Source organism: Daktulosphaira vitifoliae, unplaced genomic scaffold (genome assembly GCF_025091365.1).
Source record: "Daktulosphaira vitifoliae isolate Bord-2020 unplaced genomic scaffold, ASM2509136v1 Scaffold_4, whole genome shotgun sequence".
NCBI classification, from domain to species: Eukaryota; Metazoa; Arthropoda; class Insecta; order Hemiptera; family Phylloxeridae; genus Daktulosphaira; species Daktulosphaira vitifoliae.
In genome coordinates this window covers 33,195,666-33,221,952 of record NW_026099575.1, presented here as the reverse complement: position 1 = coordinate 33,221,952, position 26,287 = coordinate 33,195,666, and the positions used below count along the sequence as shown (strand labels likewise).

Below are 26,287 nucleotides of genomic sequence, written 5' to 3'. Positions count from 1 at the left end.
GGACAAATACTGTACCATAGAAATATCTTAAAAGTCCTTTTCACTATATTAATTTTTTACTTCTTTTTGTGTACAATTTATTATAAAAATAACTAGAAAATTGTTTAACTATGTATACAATATTTATTTCAGAAAAAAAAATGTTCTGAGGATATTTAGGTAAGTATGAAATAATCGAAATGTACTTGAAATAAAAAAATATATATATTTTTTATGTGTTGATTTTATTAATTTTATTTTATACGTTAGTGTTGTTGGCTTTATTTTTTCCGTTTCATGATTTTCTCTATTATTTATGTATAACACACGTGTGTTTGTCTATTTTGCATTAAAATATCGATTCTGTATATTATTTGTAACAACCGGGTCATCATAGAAGTCATTATTTGGGCGAACAGTGGTTGATTCAGAAGAACTCGCGCCGTTTCAAATCGTAAAAAGCTACTAATTTCCATTAATTCCAGTGAAAAGTCATATAATAATATACCAAATGTGAACTTTTTAGCGTATATTGCAATCGACCGGAAGTCCAGTTCGTTTCCGGTAGCGACTTTATCGCGGAAAGGATTATTAGTACAATGATAGTTAAAGATAACGAGATTAATTATTAGTAAACGCAAGCACTGTTTGCAACTCGCTTAGTAAATGCCTCCAAATTTGACCGGAAAGATAATGCCATAATTGGGAAGATACTTGATACTTTAATTGTTTTCATTTATTATCCCGTTATAATCCTCCATAATATTATCAAACCGGTATGTGACTCACGACGTTAAAGCTCAATTAAAATTTGTTTATCCCTTTCGATTTTCAAATCCTGTAATTTTACATAATAACCGGGTTTTTAGTGTGACGACGGCTTTATCACTTTTAAGTCTCATTACGGTATTTTAACTAACGAAATTAGTTAAAAGACCCTATAGCAGCAAGACCCCGTCATTGTCACAGTGAAGTAATCAAAGAAGTACACTATTAAATGTTACTTTAGAGCGTAAGATTCCATGAACCTTTTTTTTTTTTTTTGTTATAACTTTTCGACACTTTTATCATTTTGGTTAGTGTAGAGACTTGAATTAGTTTTGTCAAAGAAACTTCTTTTGGGTGTTTCATTTGTAAACCCAAAATAACTGTAATTGTCTTTTTAAAATAAAAGCGCATTCGCTATTGTAATTCTTTGTACACTTTTTTGTATTTTATACTATAGAAGTGTTTGCGAATGAACAAATTACAAAATAAAAAATCCTTTCATAAATAATTACAAAAAAAAACTTTATAAAAATATTGTTTATCTTTAATTTGATTTTTTTAATAATTAATGATGGACTGAATATATTTTTCCATGGAATTATAGTTCTCAAAAATAAAAAACATTTTGTTCAATTCTAAATTAATAAATGTATTTTAATCAATTTCATATGTTTATGAATTTTGGCTGACAATCTTTATAAGTGAAAAATCAAATCGTTTATTTAATAAAACAAACTAAAATGATTTAGTAAAAATTGATATATTTTGTTAAGTACGTTTTTATTAAGTTCTGTAGCAATAGTTAAAAAAAAAATAAGTTCAACTTTTTAACTTCGATCTAAATGATTTTGTTGAATGTACCTAGTTATTTTTACTATTCCTTTAATTTCATGAGTAATTTTGAAGCAAAATGTAAAATAATGAATAACAGTGGTGAAGTTGCCAGTAAAGTCAAAAAAATAAAATAAAACAACGCCTGGTGATCAGGAGATAAATCGAGTTTGGCTTCAGATGTGACCTCGACATGATGAGAGTGTGAAAAAGAGAGAAAGAAAAACAACAATGACCGAGCTTTTAGTTGGTGCCATTGTCGGGTACAAGGAAACGCTAATGAAGTTTGACTTGATGGATTGATCTATTTCTTACTACTTGGTTCACCCGCTACAGCTCTTATAAGTCGGTGGCTCTTAACGCTTTTCAATAAATACATCCGTTGGTCGTTAGGTAGTGAGAAAATAAAAATAACATTGCAAAGAGAAGATACAATGCTATTGTGTGACATGTCATAGCTCTAACTCGAGAAAGAAGGGGAAAAACAAATTGCTTTGGTTCAGTCATAAAAACGATTGTGTCAAATCTACCAAAAACGTCTTCGACAGTTTTATTTGTCGAACAACCTTTATGAACCATTTAAATTCTTTTGAATTACTGACTCTTTTAGATTTAAATAATTGTGCTTAAACAGAAAACATGTCGTCGTCTAGATTTGTAGTTGTCACAGAAAAATGTACAATTGGTCAAAGTTATTGGTCTTTAATAAATATTTATTAAAAGAACAATATTTGTTTTATATTGATATTTAGCGTTTACCTAATCTGTTACATTTAAAAATATTATTTTCATGATATTAATAATTAATATTATTTTATACACTAACAGTAAAATTAAATTATATTTTGTAAGGAGATCGGATATTTATTTGAAAAGAATATTTCCAAAACTAAGGGAATTCTTTTAACTTTTTTAAAATTAATTAATTAATTACAGTATTCTAAAACATAAGATTATTTACCATGACAGTATTGCAAAATATTTTTTTTAGTGATTATTCAATTAAATTTGAAGTACTTTTATCCAACTGTAAAAATATTATTATAAACATAATCAATATATCTTTAAAGACGTGTTATTGATTTGTAGATCAGATGAAATAAAGGTCATCAAATTAAGTTTCTAAAATCTTCGTTTTTGTCCGAACAAGTATTTTCTGTTTGAACGATACTTTAAAATTTTTTTTAATCTTTTTAATTAAAAAATGTAAGCAAACATTTTTTTTTTAAATTATCGTACCATATAATAATTTAATATGCGAAACACATAAACAATAAACTAAAATAATAGCATATAGTGCGTTCAAAACGAGTACATATAACTAACTGAATGTTATAATCCGGTGGGGAATGTATGATATGCGAAATGCGTATCAATGCTTCACATACGGCAAATGTATTCCGTTTTTTATTTTCAAATGAATTTTTTTCTTTAATTTATATAATTACAGCTATTAAACCCTGCATACATTAAAAGAGCTTTATTTTACACATATCATTTTTTTTTTTTTGCGTGTCAGTATATAACAATATTTTTACTGGACGAGAAAAGGTTTGCATAAATAAATAAAATTCGGACATTAGCGTGACTGTTGACCGTAATTTTATCGGATTTAGTTAGGTGTAAACATAGAGGTCTCATCACCTACAGTGTGCCCTTGTTATCATATTTAAATTTTCTTTAACGAATTCGTATTATTTAAATTCTCTTGTCTAGATAACGGAGCCAAAATACAACTGAGTAATTGCTTTTTTGCCCCTCTCCGTCTTATTTGAATACCCGAGGAATAATAAAACATAATTTTCACGACTGTTATATATTTTTTATACTGTATATAATTGTTATTTATGATATTTTTTTTTCAATAGAACTGACCGCTGATGTAACATTTTTTTTATATAAATACATATTTTCCTATGAATATTACCTTTTTTAAGTTCACAATTATTCATAGACAAATTTGATTTCGACGCTTTTCTAAGCATTATCACTATGGCTTTTCTAATATTTATCAAAATGTTTTATTCCAAGCATTTTTTTGTTGTTAATAAAACACATTAAACACTAAAAATGCAAAAACAAATATTATACTATATTTGCTTAACATTTGTCTGGAAATTAATTTTTTTATTACCTACCATAAGCTATAAATTAACATTTACCCAACTTTCAATAAACGTTTTCGATATATTTTTGTTCATTACTATGAACAAATAAAAATAAATAAATAATCATTGGGCCATAAATATTCAGTAAAATCAATATAAATAAATTAAATACAAAAATTTATTCAGTATCAGGATAAGAAATGATAGGTCAGGCATTATATAAGGTACATGCTTATAACAAAATCAATAATAATGTAATGAAAATGTACAAGTACAATAAATTTCTTTTTTGTTTTTAGAAACCGTTCAAACTATTAATTAACAATTGGATATATTTCTTTTCGTATGAAAAAACAAACACAATTACACTTAGCAAATAAAAAAATAAAAAACGTACTATATCATTCAGCACGGTGACGGGAAAATTAATCAGATTATGTACTACTATAATAATTACCTTAATAAAACTAAATAGCCGACGATTAACAATGAAACTTTGGTCTCGTGTTAATGTAAAACTGTTTTTTTCGCAATCAGATGTTGGTTATTCTAGCGATTCCATATCCGTATCATTTCATTAATCTTTGGGTCAGTTAGCTTCTTTTCTCCGTCCACATGGCTGAACAATTTCGAAGAGTTGGCTGGTAACATGTTGTACGTTATTTACAGCTAGTGAAGGTTATACCGATCCAGTCGATTGGACCATTAAACTTTAACAAATTCAATAACCAATTCTTTGTTTTCTGAATCCTATTTGATTTTCCTTCATGATTTTTTTAAGTCTAGATTCCATCATCCATATTTATAACATTGCAATATAAGTCATTCATACAAATATTTTGTTGTAACAAGCACCGCTCCTCAATAATTATATTAATTGTCTAAACGAGAATATAACGATTAATAAAAGAATAACCACAAAGTAACTACTCATCGACTGCAATAAAAAGTAATTATAAAAGTAATATAATTGTTGTTATGAAAGTTTGCAAGTATTACAGCCATAAAGTTGAAAAAAAATAATCACAATATTTATAGGTTATTCAAACGCATTTAAATTTGAAAACAAGTTATTTGTTCATATAATATATAGAAATGAATCCCAGTACACGTTTCATGAATACTAAGTTCAATTTAACTACAAAGAAATAAGTCTAAAAGTTCAATTTCCTGAATAATAGAAGATTACCTACTAAATTTCTTTGACATAATATACACCCCACCCACCCCTCGAGTACGATGAACAAAGCATTTATGTACAAAACGGTTATGTTAAAATGTATATCAGCAATGTTATGAATATTACATTTTCTCTCTTCTTCATGTAATAAAAAAATATATTTTTAAGTATTTTATAAATAATAAAATTTATCTATCCTATTCAAGGAAAAAAAAACATTTCAAATGGTTAGTAATAATAACATTGTTATATTTAATTGTCAATGTTTCGCAAAGTGAAAATACACAAAAATGTATTAAAATTGCCTATATAATGAGCCGTCCAATTTCAAATTATAAATAATTTAAAAACCATTTCATTATAAATTTCACTTTAAAATAAAAACTTTTTTTTTTTATGAATTTTCAAAATTATAATTATTTATTAAAATAATTTATTCTTCCATAATATACGTATTATAGTGTCAGGTCATGTTGAAATTAAAAACGGCTTGTTATTGTTTTAAGTAAACGTGTTATGAATTAAGGTTACAATATTTAAGTCAATTCGATTTTTTTATTAATTCACATTTTTTCAATAAAGCTTTTTATTCTACAGTTTTATGCTAACTGATTGGTAATTCTTTGGTTATTATCACAAATGAAACTTTATGCTGAATTACAAATCGTGTTTTATTTGCTTTTCTTCCGGAAATAAGCTTAAGTCTTCATAAGATAAAAAATATATGAACGTAAATAGACAGCGTTGAGTTTTAGGGACCAGTTTTTCTTGTTTTACAATAGATAAAATCACTAAAATATAATAGACTGTAATTCGATACGGTTAACGGATGCGAATAAGGTAATAAACAAAAGTAAGACTCCAGTGTGTTATTAAGTTGTTGAGTTGCGCATAATTTGTAATTTTTGACAGTCGTCGGTTGTCAATACATTGAAAGTTAATCGAAACATAAGGTAAACTGTCACTAACATACTTATTACATGCGGTTGAAGCAGTAAAACTTCTTCATTTAAATACTACATATGTGTCTACTAGCTGTAGAAGAGGATTTACCTTTGATATATTATTTAAACATCCGTTAATAATCATAAAAGTGACGTTTCAATTGTTATGTTCTTCACACTTGGCTACTTTTATTTTTCTAATAAAAGATAACTCTTTATGTGAAATATTTCAAACAGTCTATTATCATAACACCTAATTCGTTTTAAACAGACATTGTATAATCTTTTGCATTATTCAAAAACGATATGGAGTGTTGCTGTACTATTTTTTTATATCTTGTACAATAATATAGCTCTATTTTAATATGATTATATAGTAAAGAAATTATATTAAGTTAAGGACTTTAGTAAATAAAAATAAAAATTGAGAACTTTGCGTGAGTAAATATGTAGAAATGTTTAAAATGTAAAGTGCATAACAAGAGAAAGTTAAAAACAATTTCAGTTTATTAAAAAATGATTTCTATCGATTATTGTAAAATAGCCTATCTTATAGGAGTTTTACCCATATATTGTTCTCTGTTTTATGCAAATATTAGTTTATACTGCAATGTGGTTTGCGCTATCCAACAAGAATATTGAATATTTGATTTTGTTTTCGAGCGTCAACGTTATGATAATAACATGATATTCGCGAAACTCGAACGCATTTTAACGATTATATTACACGCGTTAGACCTCCGGAAGATACGTTTATTTTGCTTTTGTAAACCAAGTAACTACCATATGCATTAAATCGAGTACTCCTCGTGTTGCTCTAACGTCGTCGTTTTATTACCCACAAAGTCCTGCACATAATCGCCTTCGTTTAGATTCTGTAACGGATCAGCCCTTCATTTAAATTCTCACGGCACAAGACTAGGGACGCATTCAGCTGCTGTTTGCATTAATACCAAAGAAATGGTTAACGCAAACATTAAAAATTAATCAACATGCCATTCTATTAAAGCACTGCGCAATATTAAGATTGATTAGGTAGCACATACATTTAATGGGCTTAAAAAATATCATCGTAATAATTGTACACAAAAATATAATACATATTCAGAAAAATAAATCTCTATACAACGACAGTGATACGCAAACAAACTACTGCATCCTTTGAAATCTAAATCAATAATCTTCTGTTGCGGTACTGTCTAATTTCTATAGCTTTTGTATACCGCACGTGTATGGAGAACTTCTATAATGAGTCGTGTTCAACTCGAAAATTCTACACTAGTTTGGAACCTAAGTTCATATATGAAGACACTGGATATGCTATTTCTATGTATACTTATTGGAAACTTTACGGTACAACAAAATGTACAACAAGACAGTTTTATTGTATTATTTTATTATTTTTAATGGTAAGCATTACCCAAAAACTTGAAAATTAATATTAAATTTTAAGCTCCAGAAACCGTTTTAACAAAATTTCCCTAGATATCAATCTCGACTTGGCATAAAATTTGCATAAACTATTTTGCACGTAAGACCCGGTAACTGATAACTTGGAAAATTAATGTCTTTAGTTTGGATTGATATAAACCCTAAAATAGTTTCGTACGATGAATAGAATGACATTTAACTATTTTTAAGTCAGTAACTTATAAGAAAAAATATTGTACTATTTATTCATGAAAACCCATGTAAGTACTAATTTTCTCGCAACAAAAACTTTCATGGTACATGGTATTTTTTAAATACTTATGAAATTCAAGTGTTACAAAACATTATATTATACATAATATATAAATTTATGACTTGGCCAAATGGCATCAAGCCAACAAAAGAAAATAAAAGTTTATTAATGATGGAATCAAACACCTGTTACAATACACAATGTTTAACTCATTTTTGAAGTGAACATTGTACTTTGTAATGTTAAAACATACAATAAGAAAGCTGGTCCAATCAAACTCCAAGAAAAAGTAATTAGTATCATTTGGTTTTAATTATTATACTTAGAAAGTTTCAAAAATTATTTTACTATTAATTTTAATAATAAAAACCCGACATGCGTTTTTTCTAAAATAACTTTGGTACTTATGCATTTAAAACACTAAGTGTTATATTCTTGTTTGAAGTAAAATTTAGATATTCTTATATTTCCTTCAATATAATACTACATCGTACAATATTTTAGCTCAAAAAGCTACATAATTAATACATGGTTTGTTAAAAATAAAATAGATAACATTATAGGTAATATCTATTTATCCATTTGACAAATGCACCTGTTTTTCTCACTTATAATATCGAATGATTTAGTGATCTTTGCCAAAAAATTTAGTGTTTGTGTTTAAACATAAAACGTTTTTTAAAATAGACACAATAACCTGTGTATGGTTTGTATTACTTTTTCACTAAATAAAAAAATCATGTTTAATTTATTGTGATTGAGAAGTTCAATAATAGACTGTAAGTATTTCATCTTGAAGGTTTTGAGAATATTTAAGTAGTTGTGCTGTGAGTGTTGTTGTGAAAACATCTCTTGTATCGCCTTGTAACTCAAAAGTAAATATCAAACTGAGTACTATTCAATGAAACACCTAACATTAATTTGATGGTATCAATTGTCATTTATTATTATTATTTATTTTTATATTAAGAATTAATCATTTATTATTACTATTATTTTTTAATTTTTAGTAGAAGTACACACTACCTTGGTTTTCATAAGTGATACATTTACACTAGGATTATATAGATATTTTCTAATTTATTCATTTATTTTCTTGTAAAATTTATACTATTCTTATATTTAAATAATTTAACTATTATTATTGATCATATTTTTAAAGATCCGGCTGTAAAGTTTTTTGCTATAATTGTTTTATAAATGGCTATTTTTATTTAATTTTTTCCAGATAGCTAATGACGAATGTTGATCCGGCGGGTGACAGGAAATAGGTGAAAAAAACAATGGCCCTGCTCGGCGCAGTGGCGGCTTCAGGCGCTGGCGGGCGCCGGGGCTGCATGCTACGGGTGGCGGCCGACGCGATAACATTTTATTGCAGCGGCGCCGAAAGTGGCCACGCCAATGGCACGGCCACCAAAGGGTCAGCCAACGATGGTGAATCCGGTGGTTCAAACTACTATTTAAGAGCTGTCGGTGGTGTTGTCGGCGTGGCCACCGGTGATGATCCATCAGTGGCCGCGTTAGATGACGATGGTGGTGGTGGTCCTAGACCAGGTGACTACTTCCGGCCGATCCGGTCCGTGTCTATGACGGGATATGACTTCAACACCACAGCCGTTACGGTTCTTATGAACACTACGGCAAGCATTGAACCATTCGTGAACGGCTCGAACCAAACTTTGATAAAAGGAAGCGATGAAGACTTCACAAACTATGTGTTTATCATCACTATCGGTATCATCCTGGGGGCCATGATATTAACAACGATATGTGGTAAGTCATATTTAACCTATTTTAATTTTTCTGATTTGTTTGCTCATCCAAAATAAAATTCTTTAAGTTGCAATTTTTTTCATTTAAAAAATGTATTAAAGACAAAAGTTTTTAAATCACTTATAACGAGTTCAAATGTATCATACAAAAATAAATTTAAAATTATTATTAACACAACGAGATAGGAAAACTCGTTATACCGTTTATGAAATTCTTAAGGTTTTAAAAAATAGATTATTAACAATTATCTTATATTTCCAAAAAAGAATATTAAATGTACTCAGTGTTATTGTTCTTTTATTATATATAGTGTATTTTTATTATATATTTATTATATTTTGGACAGATAAAAATATAATAAATATAGTCCTTAAACATTTTGTAAAAGTCACATCAATATTAATGTGGATTCGAGTATTTTATAAATAAATGAATAACCAATTTAAAATAAATACTTGAAAACAGACAAGTACAAATAATGAAAATTACTTATAAGCTATTATTATAAATATAAAATTGAAAAGACATTTTAAATAATACTAACTATTTAATAGAGACGGTATTTTGTTTTTGAGATGCTTAAAATGTTAGCTCTTATCTAGTATTGTGGAAAACTAAGCAACAACACAATTTTGTTTAGAACCTTTTAAGGATTTTTCCCAAAATAAAAAAGAACATAACAGGAATAATGGGCAATATATAGGATCATATTAGGTCGTTAGTGCAACTTTTACGGCATGCGTTTGTTACAATAATAGTATTAAGAAGGATTTCCAAGAATGTTCCATTTGCTTTTTTCTGAAAGTTAAGCGAAGCCAATAGGTTCATACAGAGAATCATTGAACTAACTGACCACGCGTATAACTTTTGAAACAATAACCATTTTGTTGAATTTTTTTTTGAATAAACATTGACTTCTTACACTACGTTTAAAACATTAATTGTATATATAAAAATATTTTATTTATTCATAAATTTGTCACAAGTAAAAAATGTTATTTTTTTTCTTACGAATTTCGAAATTTTCATTTATTATGAAAAGTGTTAATATTAATAATTTTAAGACAACTAATTATCATGTTACAAGAATTTTATTACATAGAACACGGGTGAAGTATACAGACACCAGTATGGGCTACACCCATCCGCCCTATTAAAAATTTTTGTAAAAAAAAGACAAAATATTGTCTATTTTCAATCTTTTAACATTTTTTTACAAATTTACATATATTTTTTCCTATTATTTTTTCTTATAATTAACAAATATGCTTTGAACGTAATCTACTGACGATATAATTGTAAAAAAATTAACGAAATTATTATAATTAAATCAAAAGCTTTAAGCTTTGTCAGTTAGATATGATACACACTGTATAAGCCAGAACTTTTCTAAATGGTATAGTATGTTTAACCGTCATCGAGTAAATGTGTACTAAAAATTTTATTTTTGAAATTTCCAAGTTATAACTTAAAAGCACAATCGAACTATTTGTTTAAACTGTATATTTACTGTATACTTTGTGTAAAATGGTTTTATTATTTCTTGCTTGGATTCATAACAGAAAAGTTATTGTTTATAAAACTATGTACGTGTAATACATATTTTGTTTTTCTATGCAAGACATAGATCTTTGAACCCATTAAACTAATATTTATTTGAAATATTTCAAACTTTTAGAAAATGTTAGTAATCGGAATTTAAAGAGTTTGGAAAAGTTAACTCATTTTTATTCTAAATATACGTTGAGAATATTAAATGGATTTAAAACTTGAAATTTAAAAACCATATGAAATCCTTAATAAAATTATTCAACAAATACATGGTCTTTTTTAAAAATATTATTGACTTAAAAACTTTACTTAAATCATAGTTTTCCAAATGAATTTTTGTTTATACTAGTTTCTATATTCACAATATCGCAGTAATAGAGTCCTTTTCTAATAGACGAAAACATCTGATGATTCTGACTGAAAAGATTTGTCAGCGAGAACAATTTACCATTTATAAAATTGTCAAAATTAATATAAGATTAATGATAAAATAATTATTTAAATCAATTTGTAATTCATTTTTTATTGTGCATGTAAAAAAATATATTTTCGTTATTTTTAACTTAATTTGTTGGTTCAACTTAATAGATTTTATTAACTTAGTGTATATTCTCAAGGTACTACTTAACTATTATATTCCGTTAATTTTCAAAGTGTACAGTGAAAAAAAACTCATACAAACAACTTGTTTGAACACCTTAATTTTAAAAAGCTTCTCAGATACGTATCGAAGCTATAATGTTTTTTTTTTAATGTAGTACTATTATATTTCTATAAATATATATTTTTTCAAAAGAAACTATTGTATAAATCTGTTAAAAAATGTTCTTTAAATAAATTTTGACCAGTTGAACTCTTATAACAATAAAAGTGAAATTTGAACAATTTCCCAATAAAGTATTTTAATTGACCTTTATATAAAATGCTATTAAAAGTTTCCTTTACTCTACTGTTTGCATTTTCTTTTCTGTCTAAATTAAACATTGGTTATTTGTATTCATTCAAGGATTTTATTATGATTTTAAAATAAATTCCTTTAAAAAGCAAATAATTTATACTATTAATTAATTCATTGCACATGTTTAACTTTCAACTTTGAACTTCAAAGGCCAATTAAAATAGTCTAAACGGTTTTTGACCTTTATTTATATTTTGGTAAACGTTAATTTATTATTACAATGAAATGGTCAAGCTTATTGTACAAAATTAAATTACTATTTACAATACCGTTAATCCAAAAAAATCTGCATTTTGAAATATACTCTTGTTTTGCACAACAACCTGTATATTTTATTTAATGTTAAATGAAAGAACAATAAAGTCAAAAACAATTATGTGTTAGTCGACGACTTACTGTTAATGTTAAGTTCAAAACTATCTGGGTTTTCTCTAAAAATGTACGTGAAAAATTACAACACAGCGATGAGTGAACGAGTCGTTAAGATAAAACAGAAGTAATAATTTACTCTACTTTAGCACAAAAAAAATTAGAGCACCAACATCAGAGAAAATCGATTAATTTTTTTTACTTTTACTGCAATAAGATCTCAAACTTTATTTCTAATAAACATTAACTCTAAACCAATATAGCTTACAGTAAAATTATAGTGTTATGCAAATTATTATACCAAAATTACTTGTTTTAAACGATCAGAAATACTAGTGGGTGTTATGTGATGTACATAAATAATGTATTCTTTCTGATTTCCTGTTGATTAATGTTGAAAAAAATTATCATTCATTGTGTTAATTATTTATATTGTGAAATAATTACTAGTTATAGGAATACAAATCTTTTTAGGCGAATACTACAACATTAATAACCGTGTTCGTTCAAGTTTGATAGAATTGACCGGAAATTAAAAATACTAAAAATAATTTTATATCTTCGGAACACGAAATAGTTTCGCGCAAAGAAGTAAAATAAACAAGTATTTTCTACAAACCAAAGCGTGTAAGGAAAATTATATAAACCTTAATTTTAATACTTAGTTATCGTCATCATACACTGAAAAATTGGCAGATTAAAAAATATCGTTTAGGAAAGATTCAAGCCTAAGTTAGTCTGAGGGTAGTTGAAAGGTGTGAGAACGTCCCACTTGTACCTCCTACAAATTTAGCAGTATTATTGTATTTAATGATTTTTCAAATAATCTAAATAAATTTTATTAACACAGAAGTGTCATTTCGGTACAATAAAAAATATTCTATAGTAAAATCAACAAATGCATTATCAAAATACGTCCAATAAACTTTTTATTAAATGAATCATAGTATTTTGTTAATGTAACCATTATTTTGGTTAGTAGAATAAAAAATGTATCAAATTAACAAATTTTTTTTTAAATCAACAAAAAAATCGTTTGACCAATAAAAAGAACACTATTTATTTAACGGAAATATTATTGAATGTATACTGCTAAAAAATGTGTTGATTTTACCAGGGAGTTTTTCAGTGTATATTAATAAAATAAAAGGGGTCTAAAGACTAAAACTTTGAACTCGTGTAATATATGTGATGGCTTACACAGCTGTACGAGTCAAATCAGCAGTAAATTATTTACTAGCAAAAAGTATTGCCGCCGATGCATGAACGTTGCAAAGAATTGAGTAGTCATTTTGGTGTTCCAATTGCACGATAACCACTAAGCCGTAAGTGCGATTGCAATCAAATTGAATAAGTTTGGGTTAAGCGACGACAAGTAATATACTATTTACTCGAACTTACCAGTGTTAAACTTTTAAGATAAGGAATATTAGAGACGTGAATTAATTCAGTAACACGTTCGAATAAATAAAACCAACATTCAAGCGTGTTCGTATTTCCCATGAGACCGTAACTTTCTATCTCGGTTTCCTTGTATGAAACCACATTGCTATTGAAAAAATCATAACAACCAATTTCCACTTAACCCTTTAAGTTCCTAAGTAATATAAGACTTTAATAATGACAACAATGTTTAAGATAACTAATTACAAGTAGACTAGCAATATTGAACTGAAAACCAATGATAAAATGTCACGAAAAGCTCAATTTTGTTGCTCGTAATATTACTAATTTTTAATCTTAAATAACCGATTTTTGCCGAAATTGATTTTGACACAAATTTCAGCATAACCTATTCCGATGTTTTCATAAATACGGCCGATTGTAGAATACTCATCGCATACGATAACGATTTCATTATTAAATGTTCATAAAATACCCACTAAATTTACCATTAAATTGTCGGTGATACTAAAATAATTTAATTGAAAGTTATCTTTAGCGTTTAAAAATATAACGAGTTCTACAGAAGTAAATTATTTTCAGTGGATTTAAAATCAAGTAAATCTGATTACATTCAGTACTTTACTGAGGTTTTCTCGTGCCTCGTAGCGAAAAATATGGCGCTGTTTTCTAAAAATAATTTTTTAATACAACTTTTGTTTTAATGGTATTCTATTATATCGAGCTCCTCGGGGAACCTACGCTTTATACCCCTCCAACTAAGTATAAAATACATGCATAGTGTGCTTTCATATACTAAAACTAAGAATAATTTCAAAGTTTTCATAAATGTATTTTTATATTGTACGTCAAAGAAAATTAGAATTATGCTGAAATTTCACAAGGTGGAGTTTATGAAACGAACGTAATTTGGTTACTAAATAAGGGTCGAAATTCGTCGCATACTCGGTAATTAAACGCGAGTGCCGAAAAATTCTCTGCCTCGTAGTAAATCAACTTGCAAATTAATCATGGTAGTACTTCTATGTTTATTAAAAACTTGTCTTTTCCAGGTAACGCACTGGTGATAGCAGCCATTCTGTTAGAGAGGAATTTGCAAAACGTTGCCAACTACCTCATAGTTTCTCTAGCTGTGGCCGATCTAATGGTGGCTTGTTTGGTCATGCCACTCGGAGCTGTTTATGAGGTATTTATTTAATATTATATACATATAACTGCACTTTTTAGCTTTTCTGGTGAACATTTTAAAATAAACGCAGTTTGGCGCAAACGAATTTGTATGCCGTCTAATTTTTAAATTCTTGTACCAAAATGATCATAGGTTTGGAATAGTTTAAAATAATTGATTGTTCTCTACGAAGTTGGGAAAATTTCAAATTTACCAACTTAACAGTTTAGTATAAATCAATGGACATATTAAACTGAATATAAAGTTAAATGATCGAAAAAGATGAATTTCACAGGAATAGCGTTAGAAACGTTTTACTGAGTAAAGATAAGTTGGGGTTATTTGTTCATCTAATCGGTCAATCGTATTACCACCTGACCATATAATCATAGAACAAAAAAGCGCCATTAATACGTTATTAAATGCATTAATTGTGTTGGATGAATTTTATTTGGCAGTAGATTAAATCAATTATGGACGAACACAACAAAATATTTTATCAACTGTTGTGGTAATAAATACAGTAGAGTACATTGATTGTAAGTTTAGATGCTTGCAGTATTACGCAATAACAGTGATTACGGAAGTGTTTAATGTGCAGTCTACTTTGTAATAGTTTGTTTAAATAATTGTAAGTCACAACGAATCACAGGAAATGTTCTAGCGGAGCAATTTATGTTCATTACGTGCAAGTCGTTTGCTTGATTTACAAATAGTTGATACTAAGTAAAAAAGAGCATTTCAATTGTACTTTCTAACACTCTGACTCACTATTTTTTCAAAGAAACATCTGTTTGATTTTATTCATTTAAAGGACTAATTTCAATTATAAAATATTAGATTTAACTTTTATCACTGTCATTATTTTTTAATAGTTCAATAGATGCACACACCGCCAACTAGTGCCGACATATTATTTATTATACTCATGGTGTGTTTACAAATAAATACCCTTTAGTAGATAGTTAAACTAGCATTTTGCGGTTGAAATATTTAGTCACACGGATCGACTGTTAAAGTTATTACGATCAGAGTTGACAGGAACCATTTGTCAAACAGAAAGTGCTCTATGATATACTCGTTCGTGTACACTTATTTGAGGCGTGTAAGTGTATAAATATGAACACATATTGAATAAATACATAAACTTGTTTAATGAGAAACTTTTCAAATGCAAACTATTCTCAAATAATAACAACGTTGTCAAAAACATGCCCGCTCAGTAAATGGTAATTTCAAGCAGATGGAAACAAATTCCATGAAAAAATGAGAATTTCAGTTATATTCGCACTAATATGAAGTTTTCTGTTATTTGTTTAAACGCGGCGGTTATCTAGAGCAATTGTCGTACAAGTTTTGATCGAGTCAATCAACATTAGATTAATATACAATAACGAAACATTTTATAACGATTTGGTTATTTTTAATGATATTACGCAAGCCAATTATTTCGATATCAGTTGTGTTATTTTAAAATCGAGACGTTCAAAAATCAATTTGTTTTCAAGACAATTTTTTTGAGAAAATACTATGGCGTGTTGTACACGCCAAGTTAGCAATAGTATAGATGATATAAAAATACACCAAAATAAATACAATCGAATGGATATATCGAAGACGTTTGGGGCAATAATGTTTTGCTCTTACCGAATACAAGAGTCGAGACATGTAGTCGGTGCCCAATCAAAATACCATCTACGTTTCATGTTATTTCGTTTGCCGTTGACGATTTGATTCGTGATTCTGAACTTATATATGTCTGCGCCAGATGAATAATATTATTAACACTCCAGGGGTTTATTTCACGTTTCTCAGACTACTATATTCCGTGCAAAACTTCCACTCGTCTCCGCCGCGCAATCTGATGTGTTGGATAGAACACTAAGCCTTTTACTTTTTGTATACAAATATAAAATTTGTCGGGCGAAACAAAAATAATAATAATAATAAAAAAATAAGAAATAGCTACAATACATTGATCGTAACTCTTGTCACATCCAAGAAGATGATTATCCCCGAAGCCTCTAAAGTATTACGTATTCCAGTCAAGTACGCCAGCAGACTACATATCTCAAATTCGAAAAGTTTCGCCGGTCCAGGACAATGGTCCTTATGCGTGGCGGTATAAAAGGACTTCTCAACGCTCAAATGTGTGATAAATTTCCTCGAGAGAGATACCAGGCCTTAGAAATGTGTATAAATACAATGTGTTATTTCTCTTATTATTACTATAGTTACTTTTATCTTCTTATTTATTTATGTAAACTTTTTTGTGCAACGCTAAAAAAAGCTGTGACTATATTATGGCTTATCGGAATTCGCAATATACATTTATATATGTAAAAGTTTTGGCGCGAAATTTAACAGAATGTTTATTTATTATTTTGCAGACCGCATTTTTATCGTAGTCATTTTTCTCATCAGTTTATCGCTTGGTTTCGTTCTTCTTATTTTTTTCATTCAAGCAAAAGTTATGTTTTTCATTGATTAGGTATTTGCTGTTAGAAATTAAAAAGTGTTGATAATGTTCGCATTTATAGCAAACATTTTTTACTATTAAAATGGTGTATAAATAAATATTATGAAAACGATTATCTTAAATTGTATAAATTCTTGTGATTTTTTGAAGAAAAAAATTCCAAGAAAGTATTTACTGCCTTTTACATTTAGTTCAAACTAAGGTCTTACTCATGCTTTATCGTTATCAAATGTTTAATAATGGCAATATAAAATAATCAAAACAATTTGAACTGTAGAGAATTTATTACATTTTATGTAGATAAAAGACTATTTATTTTAATTATTAATTATATTAGGCATTTTAGTTTTATTATTTTTAAAACTAAAATTACGATTTTTAAATTTACCTTAATTGCATTTCTTGATTTTTTGGTTATATTTTTTCAACACTGAGCAGTATAATTTTTTTTATTGCAAAGAACTACATCGTTATTAAGTGTTTAAAGGAAATTAAATCCGCGTGAATGATGATAGCTGTTATAAATTTGAAAGGTACTGGGGAAAAAATGGTAACAGTCGAAAATTAATTTTTTCAAAAAAAATTCCAAGGCAGCAATAATTAATTTGTAAATTTCTATTTTTTATTCATAAAACAAAAATAGACAATTAGATAGTAGAAAATTGTTTTCATTTTTCATCGAATGGATTTCATTACTTGATATTACTGCTAACGGACTATCAAATCAAATCATAAATTCCAAATTGAAAAAAAAAATGGACTATTACGGTTTATCTCCGTTACTCTTCATTTATCATTATTTTATTTGCCGGTAAAAAGTACAGTTCTATTACAATTACATTTTATCCACAATACGTACTATTTTAAGTCTAAGAGTAAAATAAAGCGGTTAACTTCCGTAAATGCTTAAGCCACCACATTTTCACGGTAATCGTGTCTAGTGCATTGAATTTTCGAAATTGCTCCTTTTCCTTCATTAACTGTTTTTGGTCCTAACCGCTGTCATCTTCTCCATAAAAGCATTTGTTATCACATTCATTTAGTTATATCCTTTTCTAAAATTTATGTGTGCGCAATGCTTTAATTATCAGGAGTCCGATTTTTGTTTGACCCAAACACAAGACGAGTCTCATTAATTTCCATTTTTGTTCTTTCTGTCAACATTAACTGGAACATTTAACCATTATAACTTTTAAACTTAAATAATGTATATATACCTGTTAACACTTTTCGTAGTATTTCTTGGGCATTACATTTTATGGAATATGAGATACACAAAGTAAATCTCATACTGAGTAATTTACACCTATTACCTCGTATTTTCTTGAGTAACACAAGAAGGTATTTAAACGGCTTTTAATAAGAGGAAAGTATGGAAAAGGGTCTCGGTCCTTTCATAGTAATCATTAACTGGGTTTGCGGTAAAACGAATTTACATACTTAATAAACAACATTATATTATGGCGCCTTCAATAATTTCTATGCATTCAGAAAACATTTAGATTGTTTCAAATAAAATTTAGAACCCAATTGAAAACTTAATAAGCTTTTCCTTCGTATAAAATATATTATATATATTCAAAACACTTTTGCTGAAATATATATGTCTATGTCTATGTCTATGTATATATATATATATATATATATATATATATATTTGACTTTATCATTAACACCAACAATTTACATGTATAGTTTTTTAAATAACGAATTACAGTAGGGTAAATTAATACATCAAAGTATCTCATTTAACATAAAATATGATTAACAATATTTTAAAATTGAAATATAATAATATAAAAATAATTACAAATGAAAGTATATAAAATCAGTAACGTCCGAAGAGTGGTAGAAGGTGCATTGCACCACAACAATATTTTGTGTCACTAACAAATTAACTAACGCAATACATAAAATTTTAACTACCCATATTTTAATTTTAATTTGAGTTTATTCAATATAAAATTCTAAATATCAGAATCGTTATTTAGGGCAGACAGATCGGCTTTGTATAATTTAGGTATAGGGAAGTAAAATGTGTTGACTGTTTATTTCTGAGCTTGTTTCTAATAGTTAATAGCAATAGAAATAATAAAGTTATTAATGTTCAAGAAAAAGAAGATGCATGAAATAAGTAGTAGAATGTATTCATATACCTATATACCTTTATAAATGGGTAATGCCAAAAGTACTTAGGTCTAAATATATCCGGATATAACCATTTTTTTAATAATTTGTTTTTTTTTTCACTACGCAAACGCTATTAATTCAAAATTTATTAATAATTATACTTTATAATATATAAAAATAAATACCTATCCATATTTTGTTTTATATCAAAATAAATATTTTTATATTAACTTAATTTCATAAATATACCTATATATAAATACACAGATAACGTGTTATTAAACAAATTCTTTAATATGCATTTTATTTTTGTATATAAATTATTTTATAAATAATAAATATAAGATGATTTATCTGATGTATAAGATGTATATAAAATATAGTCTTTTGCAAAGACTACATAGTTTAATCTTCGATTAACACTTTTAAGAGTTTATGATTAATTTTTCAAAAACCTGGAAGAATATGTAATAAGAGAATGGCTTCATAAAAAAAAAAAATAATAATTTACTGACTTGAATGAGAGTTTTTTTTTTTTTTAAACCAGGAAAATATAATTAAAGCGTTTTTTATGTTAATATTTTAAATATTTTATAAAAAAAAAGTTAAAAATAAATTTCTTTAAGTATATTATTATTTTTATCATACTTCAATTAATTTTTTTTTCTAAGTTTAATACTGATATATTTTACTAAGAAATAATTATTTTATAATGATTAAATAGAGTTTCATAAGAGTTTATTTTGCAAAAATAAACTTATTAATTCTTAGTACTCTTATTTTTGTGTAAATGAAAAAAATAAAATAAACTATTTGACTACAAATAGTTTTTGAAGATTGGTGTAAATTTTTCTTACTTTATTTAAGTAAAAAAGGAAATATGAGACGTGTTATTATTTTTCAACATGTTTCAGTTCATTTCTATATTCGTTGATTAAACAAAACGAACAAGAGTCGATTTTGATAAAATATAATAAAATTATATGATTATTAGTTAATATTACGATAAAATTTTGAAATAAAGTATGGTCGTCATTTTTCCAATAAAATTCTGTAACAGACTTATATGTATTAAACTTCTCTTATCCAATTTGGAACCGACCCAGACCTAAAACATTTAACATGTATTTTAGAATTTTATTTGATGAATGAATTAATTGTTAAAAATAATATAAAAATTTAATAACGAATTTTTAGATTGTTGCTCTCATCAATTTCTTAAAACACTTTAAAAATATAAATATTAAGTATAATAATTTTAATTATTGTAATACCACAATATCAAAAGACAGATGTAAAGTTTATTAAAAATTAAAAACATTTCCGTCAGCAATGTTCACTATAAAAAAAAAAACAATAAATAATAATAAAATGTTCTGTCGTATACCGGATTTGCTTGGTCGCAGTCTTAATCACATTTACACACAAGAATTAAATATATTTTTGGCGTAAAAGAGTATTTGTAGGCTCTTTACAATTTTTCTCATTATAGTAACATTGGACAGCACTATCCCTCAAACTAGAAAACTTCTAAAGAGATAGCTTTCAGATCTATCAGCAAGGTCGAAGATAAAAAATATAAGACTAAAAGATGACTACTTTTTAGTCATCAGTACAATAAATATTTCTCTTTCCCGACTAGAAAACGATTAAGCCCAAAGACTTGCCAGCTTGCACGCTAATTATTAGGATGGACTATAGGACAAGCACACCAAACTTATTGTAGTCGGACAAATTAGTCATAATAATCGAATGAAAAAATTATATAAATCACAAAATTTTAGAACGGTTATGAAAAATTGCGTAGACAGTTGTGTAACACATATAAAAGTATATTAAAATAATAACAAACATTTAATTTTTCGTTCAATAATTAAATAAATAACCAAACGTTCGTATGATTATAAAAACTACCGCTTTTATATATTCTCGACGGTGACATTAGTGGTCAAAAACTCCGTCTCATGGTTTTTGACCATGAAACTCTATTGATTTTACATAATATCTAATCTCTACTCATACCGTTAGCCTTATTCGCTTATTCGTTTTTACGATGATTTTGTTTTCTTTGAACGTTGGCTTAAAGTAATATAATTATATAATACTCTACAGTTTTCAGATTTTACTACAGTACTTATAATGAAATAACATAGTGTAAATAAAACTATTGAGTAAAATCGTTTACTACTTTAAATAATTACTGGGACTTTTACTGTTGGCTAGTGTTACGTAATCATAGTATTTTTTAATTGGCACGGGAATCATGACTTAAAAACGTTTTTCGTGTGTCGCCATTAAAAATCTCGTTATCCTTAATGAAAAACGGCCCATCCATACTAAACACAATGCTATGACCATCACCCTATAGCTGTTTTAAAATCCATCTTCGTAATGGAACATCGAAACTACTACCACTAATCCACCTGTTCTTTACTAATGTTATGCTCTACTCAAATCAGCTGGCAACAAAAATACTACTCATAGGTTCTTAAAATAGTTCACTACTTTTTAGTAGCTATTGAACCCATTTGTTATTGAGTATTTTTATTTCAAAGTGCATGCAAAAAAAGCTTTATAATTATTACAAAGAGTGTTTAGCAAATAAAACACGTTATTTTTGTTGTTCATTTTTTTAATCGATATCAAAATCATTACATGAAAAATTAATGTTTATTCTTCATTACTGTTGGCATGTTGATAAACAAAAAGTACATTTTTATCGAAAATAAAATCTTGATGAGCTTTGATTAAAATTAAAGAAAATGAAGTGGGTGTAACTGAATTAACAAACCGAACGAAGATAAGGACGTCAAAATTCGTCGAGTAATATTTGAAGACATTCGTCATCAGAAGTTGAATAAATGTGTTGCAACTTTTGATATAAAACAAATACAAAATTTAACAAGTAAAATTTAATTGACATGTTAATAGTAATATCCAATAAATTAAACGATTTAATTCTACCAAAAAATCGTATGGGATGGGTAATTAACGTAAACCTTTCATGCATCGAATAAAAATTATTTGTATTGGAGAACGGTTATAATAGTTCGAAAAATAGAAAAAAATACCCAACCGCCTGAACATTTTTGGTTGCATTTTGCCATTTAAAAGTTCTTTATTATATTCAAGAAATTATCTTACCTACTATATTTTAAACATATTGCAAATTTTCTCATTTATGGTAATGTTCCTATTAATATTCATTTAAGTAAACGTGAACCACCTAATGTATCAAATTTATTAATGAACAGATTTATAAGCTGAAAAATATTACTATGTTAACAACGATGCTTTTAATTTTATTATTAAATTATATGGAAGTTAATTTCATATAAAATATGCAAATCAGCAAGACATTTCAAAAATCCCATTATATTGTAAATTAAATTGCACTACTATATAATTTTAAAATTAATATCCGCAATGGAATAAAATACAGGTGAAGGTTTATGTTTATAAACATAAAGGTTTGATTTTGTACGTAATTTCTCAGAAGGTACTTTTTAGCTTCGATGCGACGCTGAGAAGGTATTTGTTTTACTAAGATGTGTTTTTTTTTTGTCTGTTACCACTTTTTCTCAGCTCTCACCGAACCGATTTCTTTCAATGGTACGTCAAAAGATCACAAATCGTATCTAGTCGAAGACATTACCCTTAAAAATTGAAAAAAATTCCCTCGTTCGCCGTAAATGGGGGAAACCTCCAAAAAAATTACAAATTAAAAAATCGCTAATTTTCGAAATTTTTTCAATTTTTTTTACTTAAAATTGCCATAACTTTTTCAAAAATGAACATATCAATATAATTATTTTTTATATAGATGCATAATATCATTACCTTTCATTTGGTATATTTTTTTCATAAATTTAACCCTTAACCTGCCCACAAGGGGGGATTTAAAATGTCAACTTTTTCACAAAAAATTAATTTTTTTAACTTAAATTTGAAAATGTTCCGGAAGGTCAGACACTTTTATATATATCTTAAATTAAAGCTAATGTAATATTCTTTATCATGAAAAAAAAAAATTTCGGACTTTATCTTATCTTCATGGTGAAAATGGCTACCGAATGCTATTTTTGTGTGAAACTATTCGATTTTGTATTTTACATTTTTAACTTTATTTTGCTATAACTTTTTGACAAATGTATGGATCATTACAATTTTTTTATGAGAAGTAATATTTATATAGATCTTTCATTCGACATACTTTTTTTTTAAATCGGACCATTTCCCTTAATACAGGGGGGATTAAAAACATAAAAATGCATAAAGAAAGTAGAACTTTTTCAACTTAACTTTTGAAAGTGTTCCGGAAGGTCTGACACTTTTATATATATCTTAAATTAAAGCTAATGTAATATGCTTTATCATGAAAAAAAAAAATTTCGGACTTTATCTTATCTTCATGGTGAAAATGGCTACCGAATGCTATTTTTGTGTGAAAATTTTCGATTTTGTATTTTCCATTTTTAACTTTATTATGCTATAACTTTTTGAAAAATGTATGAATCATTACAATTTTTTTATGAGAAGTAGTATTTATATAGATCTTTCATTCGACATACTGTTTTTTTAAATCGGACCATTTCCCTAAATACAGGGGGGATTCAAAACATAAAAATGCATATAGAAAGTAGAACTTTTTCAACTTAACTTTTGAAAGTGTTCCGGAAGGTCTGACACTTTTATATATATCTTAAATTAAAGCTAATGTAATATACTTTATAATGGTAAAAAAAAATTTCGGACTTTATTTTATCTTCATGGTAAAAACAGACATTAAACTTAATAAAAAAAATACGATTTTTGTAAAAAAAATTTTTTTTATATTTTTAACTTTATAATGCTATAACTTTTTGAAAGATGTATGGATCAATATAATTCTTTTTTATGTAGATGCATGATGTCTTTACCTATCATTTGGTATATTTTTTTTATAAATCTGACTTTTTACCTGCCTACATGGGGGGATTCAAAATGACAAATTTTTCACAAAAAATTGACTTTTTCAACTTAAATTTTGAAAGTGTTCCGGAAGGTCTGACACTTTTATATATATCTTAAATTAAAGCTAATGTAATATGCTTTATCATGAAAAAAAAAATTTCGGACTTTATCTTATCTTCATGGTGAAAATGGCTACCAAATGCTATTTTTGTGTGAAAATTTTCGATTTTGTATTTTACATTTTTAACTTTATTATGCTATAACTTTTTGAAAAATGTATGGATCATTACAATTTTTTTATGAGAAGTAGTATTTTTTAATAATCACTTTTTCATTCGACATACTTTATCTTAATCAGGATATTAATAAGGAACTAGCAGTTTATGAAGCTTTTGGAATAATCCACCAATTTAATAAAATTAAACACTATCTAAAGATTTGCATTGAAGCGTTTTTTTTTTGATAGTGATTTTAATCACTGTCAGATATCATTATACTTGATCCAACTATGCCACGTCACCACTGTGCCGCGACCCCCCTGTGCTGGGTTTTTTTATTAAAAAAAGCAATCTGTAAAAAACAAATTTATGACAATTTCTTTTTAAATATTATATTACAAAGAATTAATAGTTTTAAAGAAAGTGATCTATTTGTATCACGTTAATTAGGCATAGTCAGAGTTACATTTTAGTTATTATATTGTAATGTCGTTATTTTGTTATGTCACAAGATCTTAGCTCCAGTTGTGTTTGAGTCTACGTGATGGGAAGTTATGTATGAAGTTGTGTACGTTCTTTTAATTATAGAGTTTAAGTTTATGATGAGTTTAAAATGAAATCATGTACAGTGAAAAATAGAAAATGCTTTGACAGTTTTAATGTTTCAATCTTTGTGCGGATTATTTTTAGTTACATTCCAAGGCGCACACTAGTTAACATTTGTATTGACATATATTTTGAAGGGCTTGTATTTGTGAAATGTTTGATCATTTAGCTGGTCCCCATATCTGTATGTTAGATATAGACACCAGCAAGGCACTTTAAATATAATAAATGTAAAATATACGTACAATTTAATACATTAGTTTCGTTACATTAGTTACAATACTGATTTCATGAGTATTTTATATTTTTCTGCAAATGTATTTTGAAATAATAAACTGATTTACTTGATCAAAATTATGATTCTAAAAACATTTTGTACAATTTTTAAAATATTTCATACAAGTTGTTAAAACTGATAGAACATTGAAGAAACTTTAATGGCATAATTCTTAAAAATTAATCTTCCGTTAATCTTAGTTATTACGTTTATCAGTATATATATTACTATAAAATGCAAATTTATTAAAACAAAAAAATTTTTCAAACATTTATTTAAAATGCGATATCAATTTTTTTATTATTTTAATGATGATAAAATATTTTAAAAAAGTATGCTTAAGTAAAAATGTAGCACAGTGGTGGCGTGGAACGTTGGGGACGCGATAAAGTTGAGACAAGTATAGATTCTATCTAACAGTGATTAAAATCACTATCATAAGAAACGTTTTGATGCAAATCTGTACATAGTATATATTTAAAAAAAATTGGTGGATAATTCCAAAAGAAATATCAACACCTATTTCATTAAGTATATTAGTAGTTCTTTGATTTATAAGTATAATATGTAAATTAATACTAATTATAGTAATTAAATTTAATATGAAACTGATATTTAATAATTTAATGTGTAATTCTTACGAGAAAATTATAAAGTAATTGTATATTGCTACAAACTCTTTTTTGATGTTATTACTAAAAAGTAAAAAACAAATATTTGAATGCATAAAAAAATTTAAAAAAAATTTGTTTTTAAATTATTATTGATTTCAATTATAATTATGTTAAGAATAATCTGTGCAAAATATCATTTTTTTACTATTTAACCATTAAAATTTATTTTTTACAAAAGCTTATAACAAAAAAATTTGAACATTTTACTATAATTTTTTTTTAGCTCAACTTGC

The 26,287-nt window shown here is 26.8% G+C and overlaps 1 protein-coding gene across 2 annotated transcripts in view; it reads left to right on the top strand.

Annotated features, from left to right (window-relative positions):
• LOC126904503 (5-hydroxytryptamine receptor-like) overlaps nucleotides 1-26,287 on the top strand; it is a 123,464-nt gene that overhangs the window by 56,238 nt on the left and 40,939 nt on the right. Inside the window, exons 1-3 of one of the 2 annotated variants that reach the window (XM_050683589.1) lie at nucleotides 8,320-8,421; nucleotides 8,723-9,267; nucleotides 14,602-14,735. In XM_050683589.1, coding sequence (XP_050539546.1) covers nucleotides 8,778-9,267; nucleotides 14,602-14,735 — 624 coding nt within the window. In that variant the 5' untranslated portion in view covers nucleotides 8,320-8,421; nucleotides 8,723-8,777. Of the gene's footprint in view, nucleotides 1-8,319; nucleotides 8,422-8,722; nucleotides 9,268-14,601; nucleotides 14,736-26,287 lie in introns of those variants that run through there. The other variant, XM_050683588.1, reaches the window with a different exon arrangement.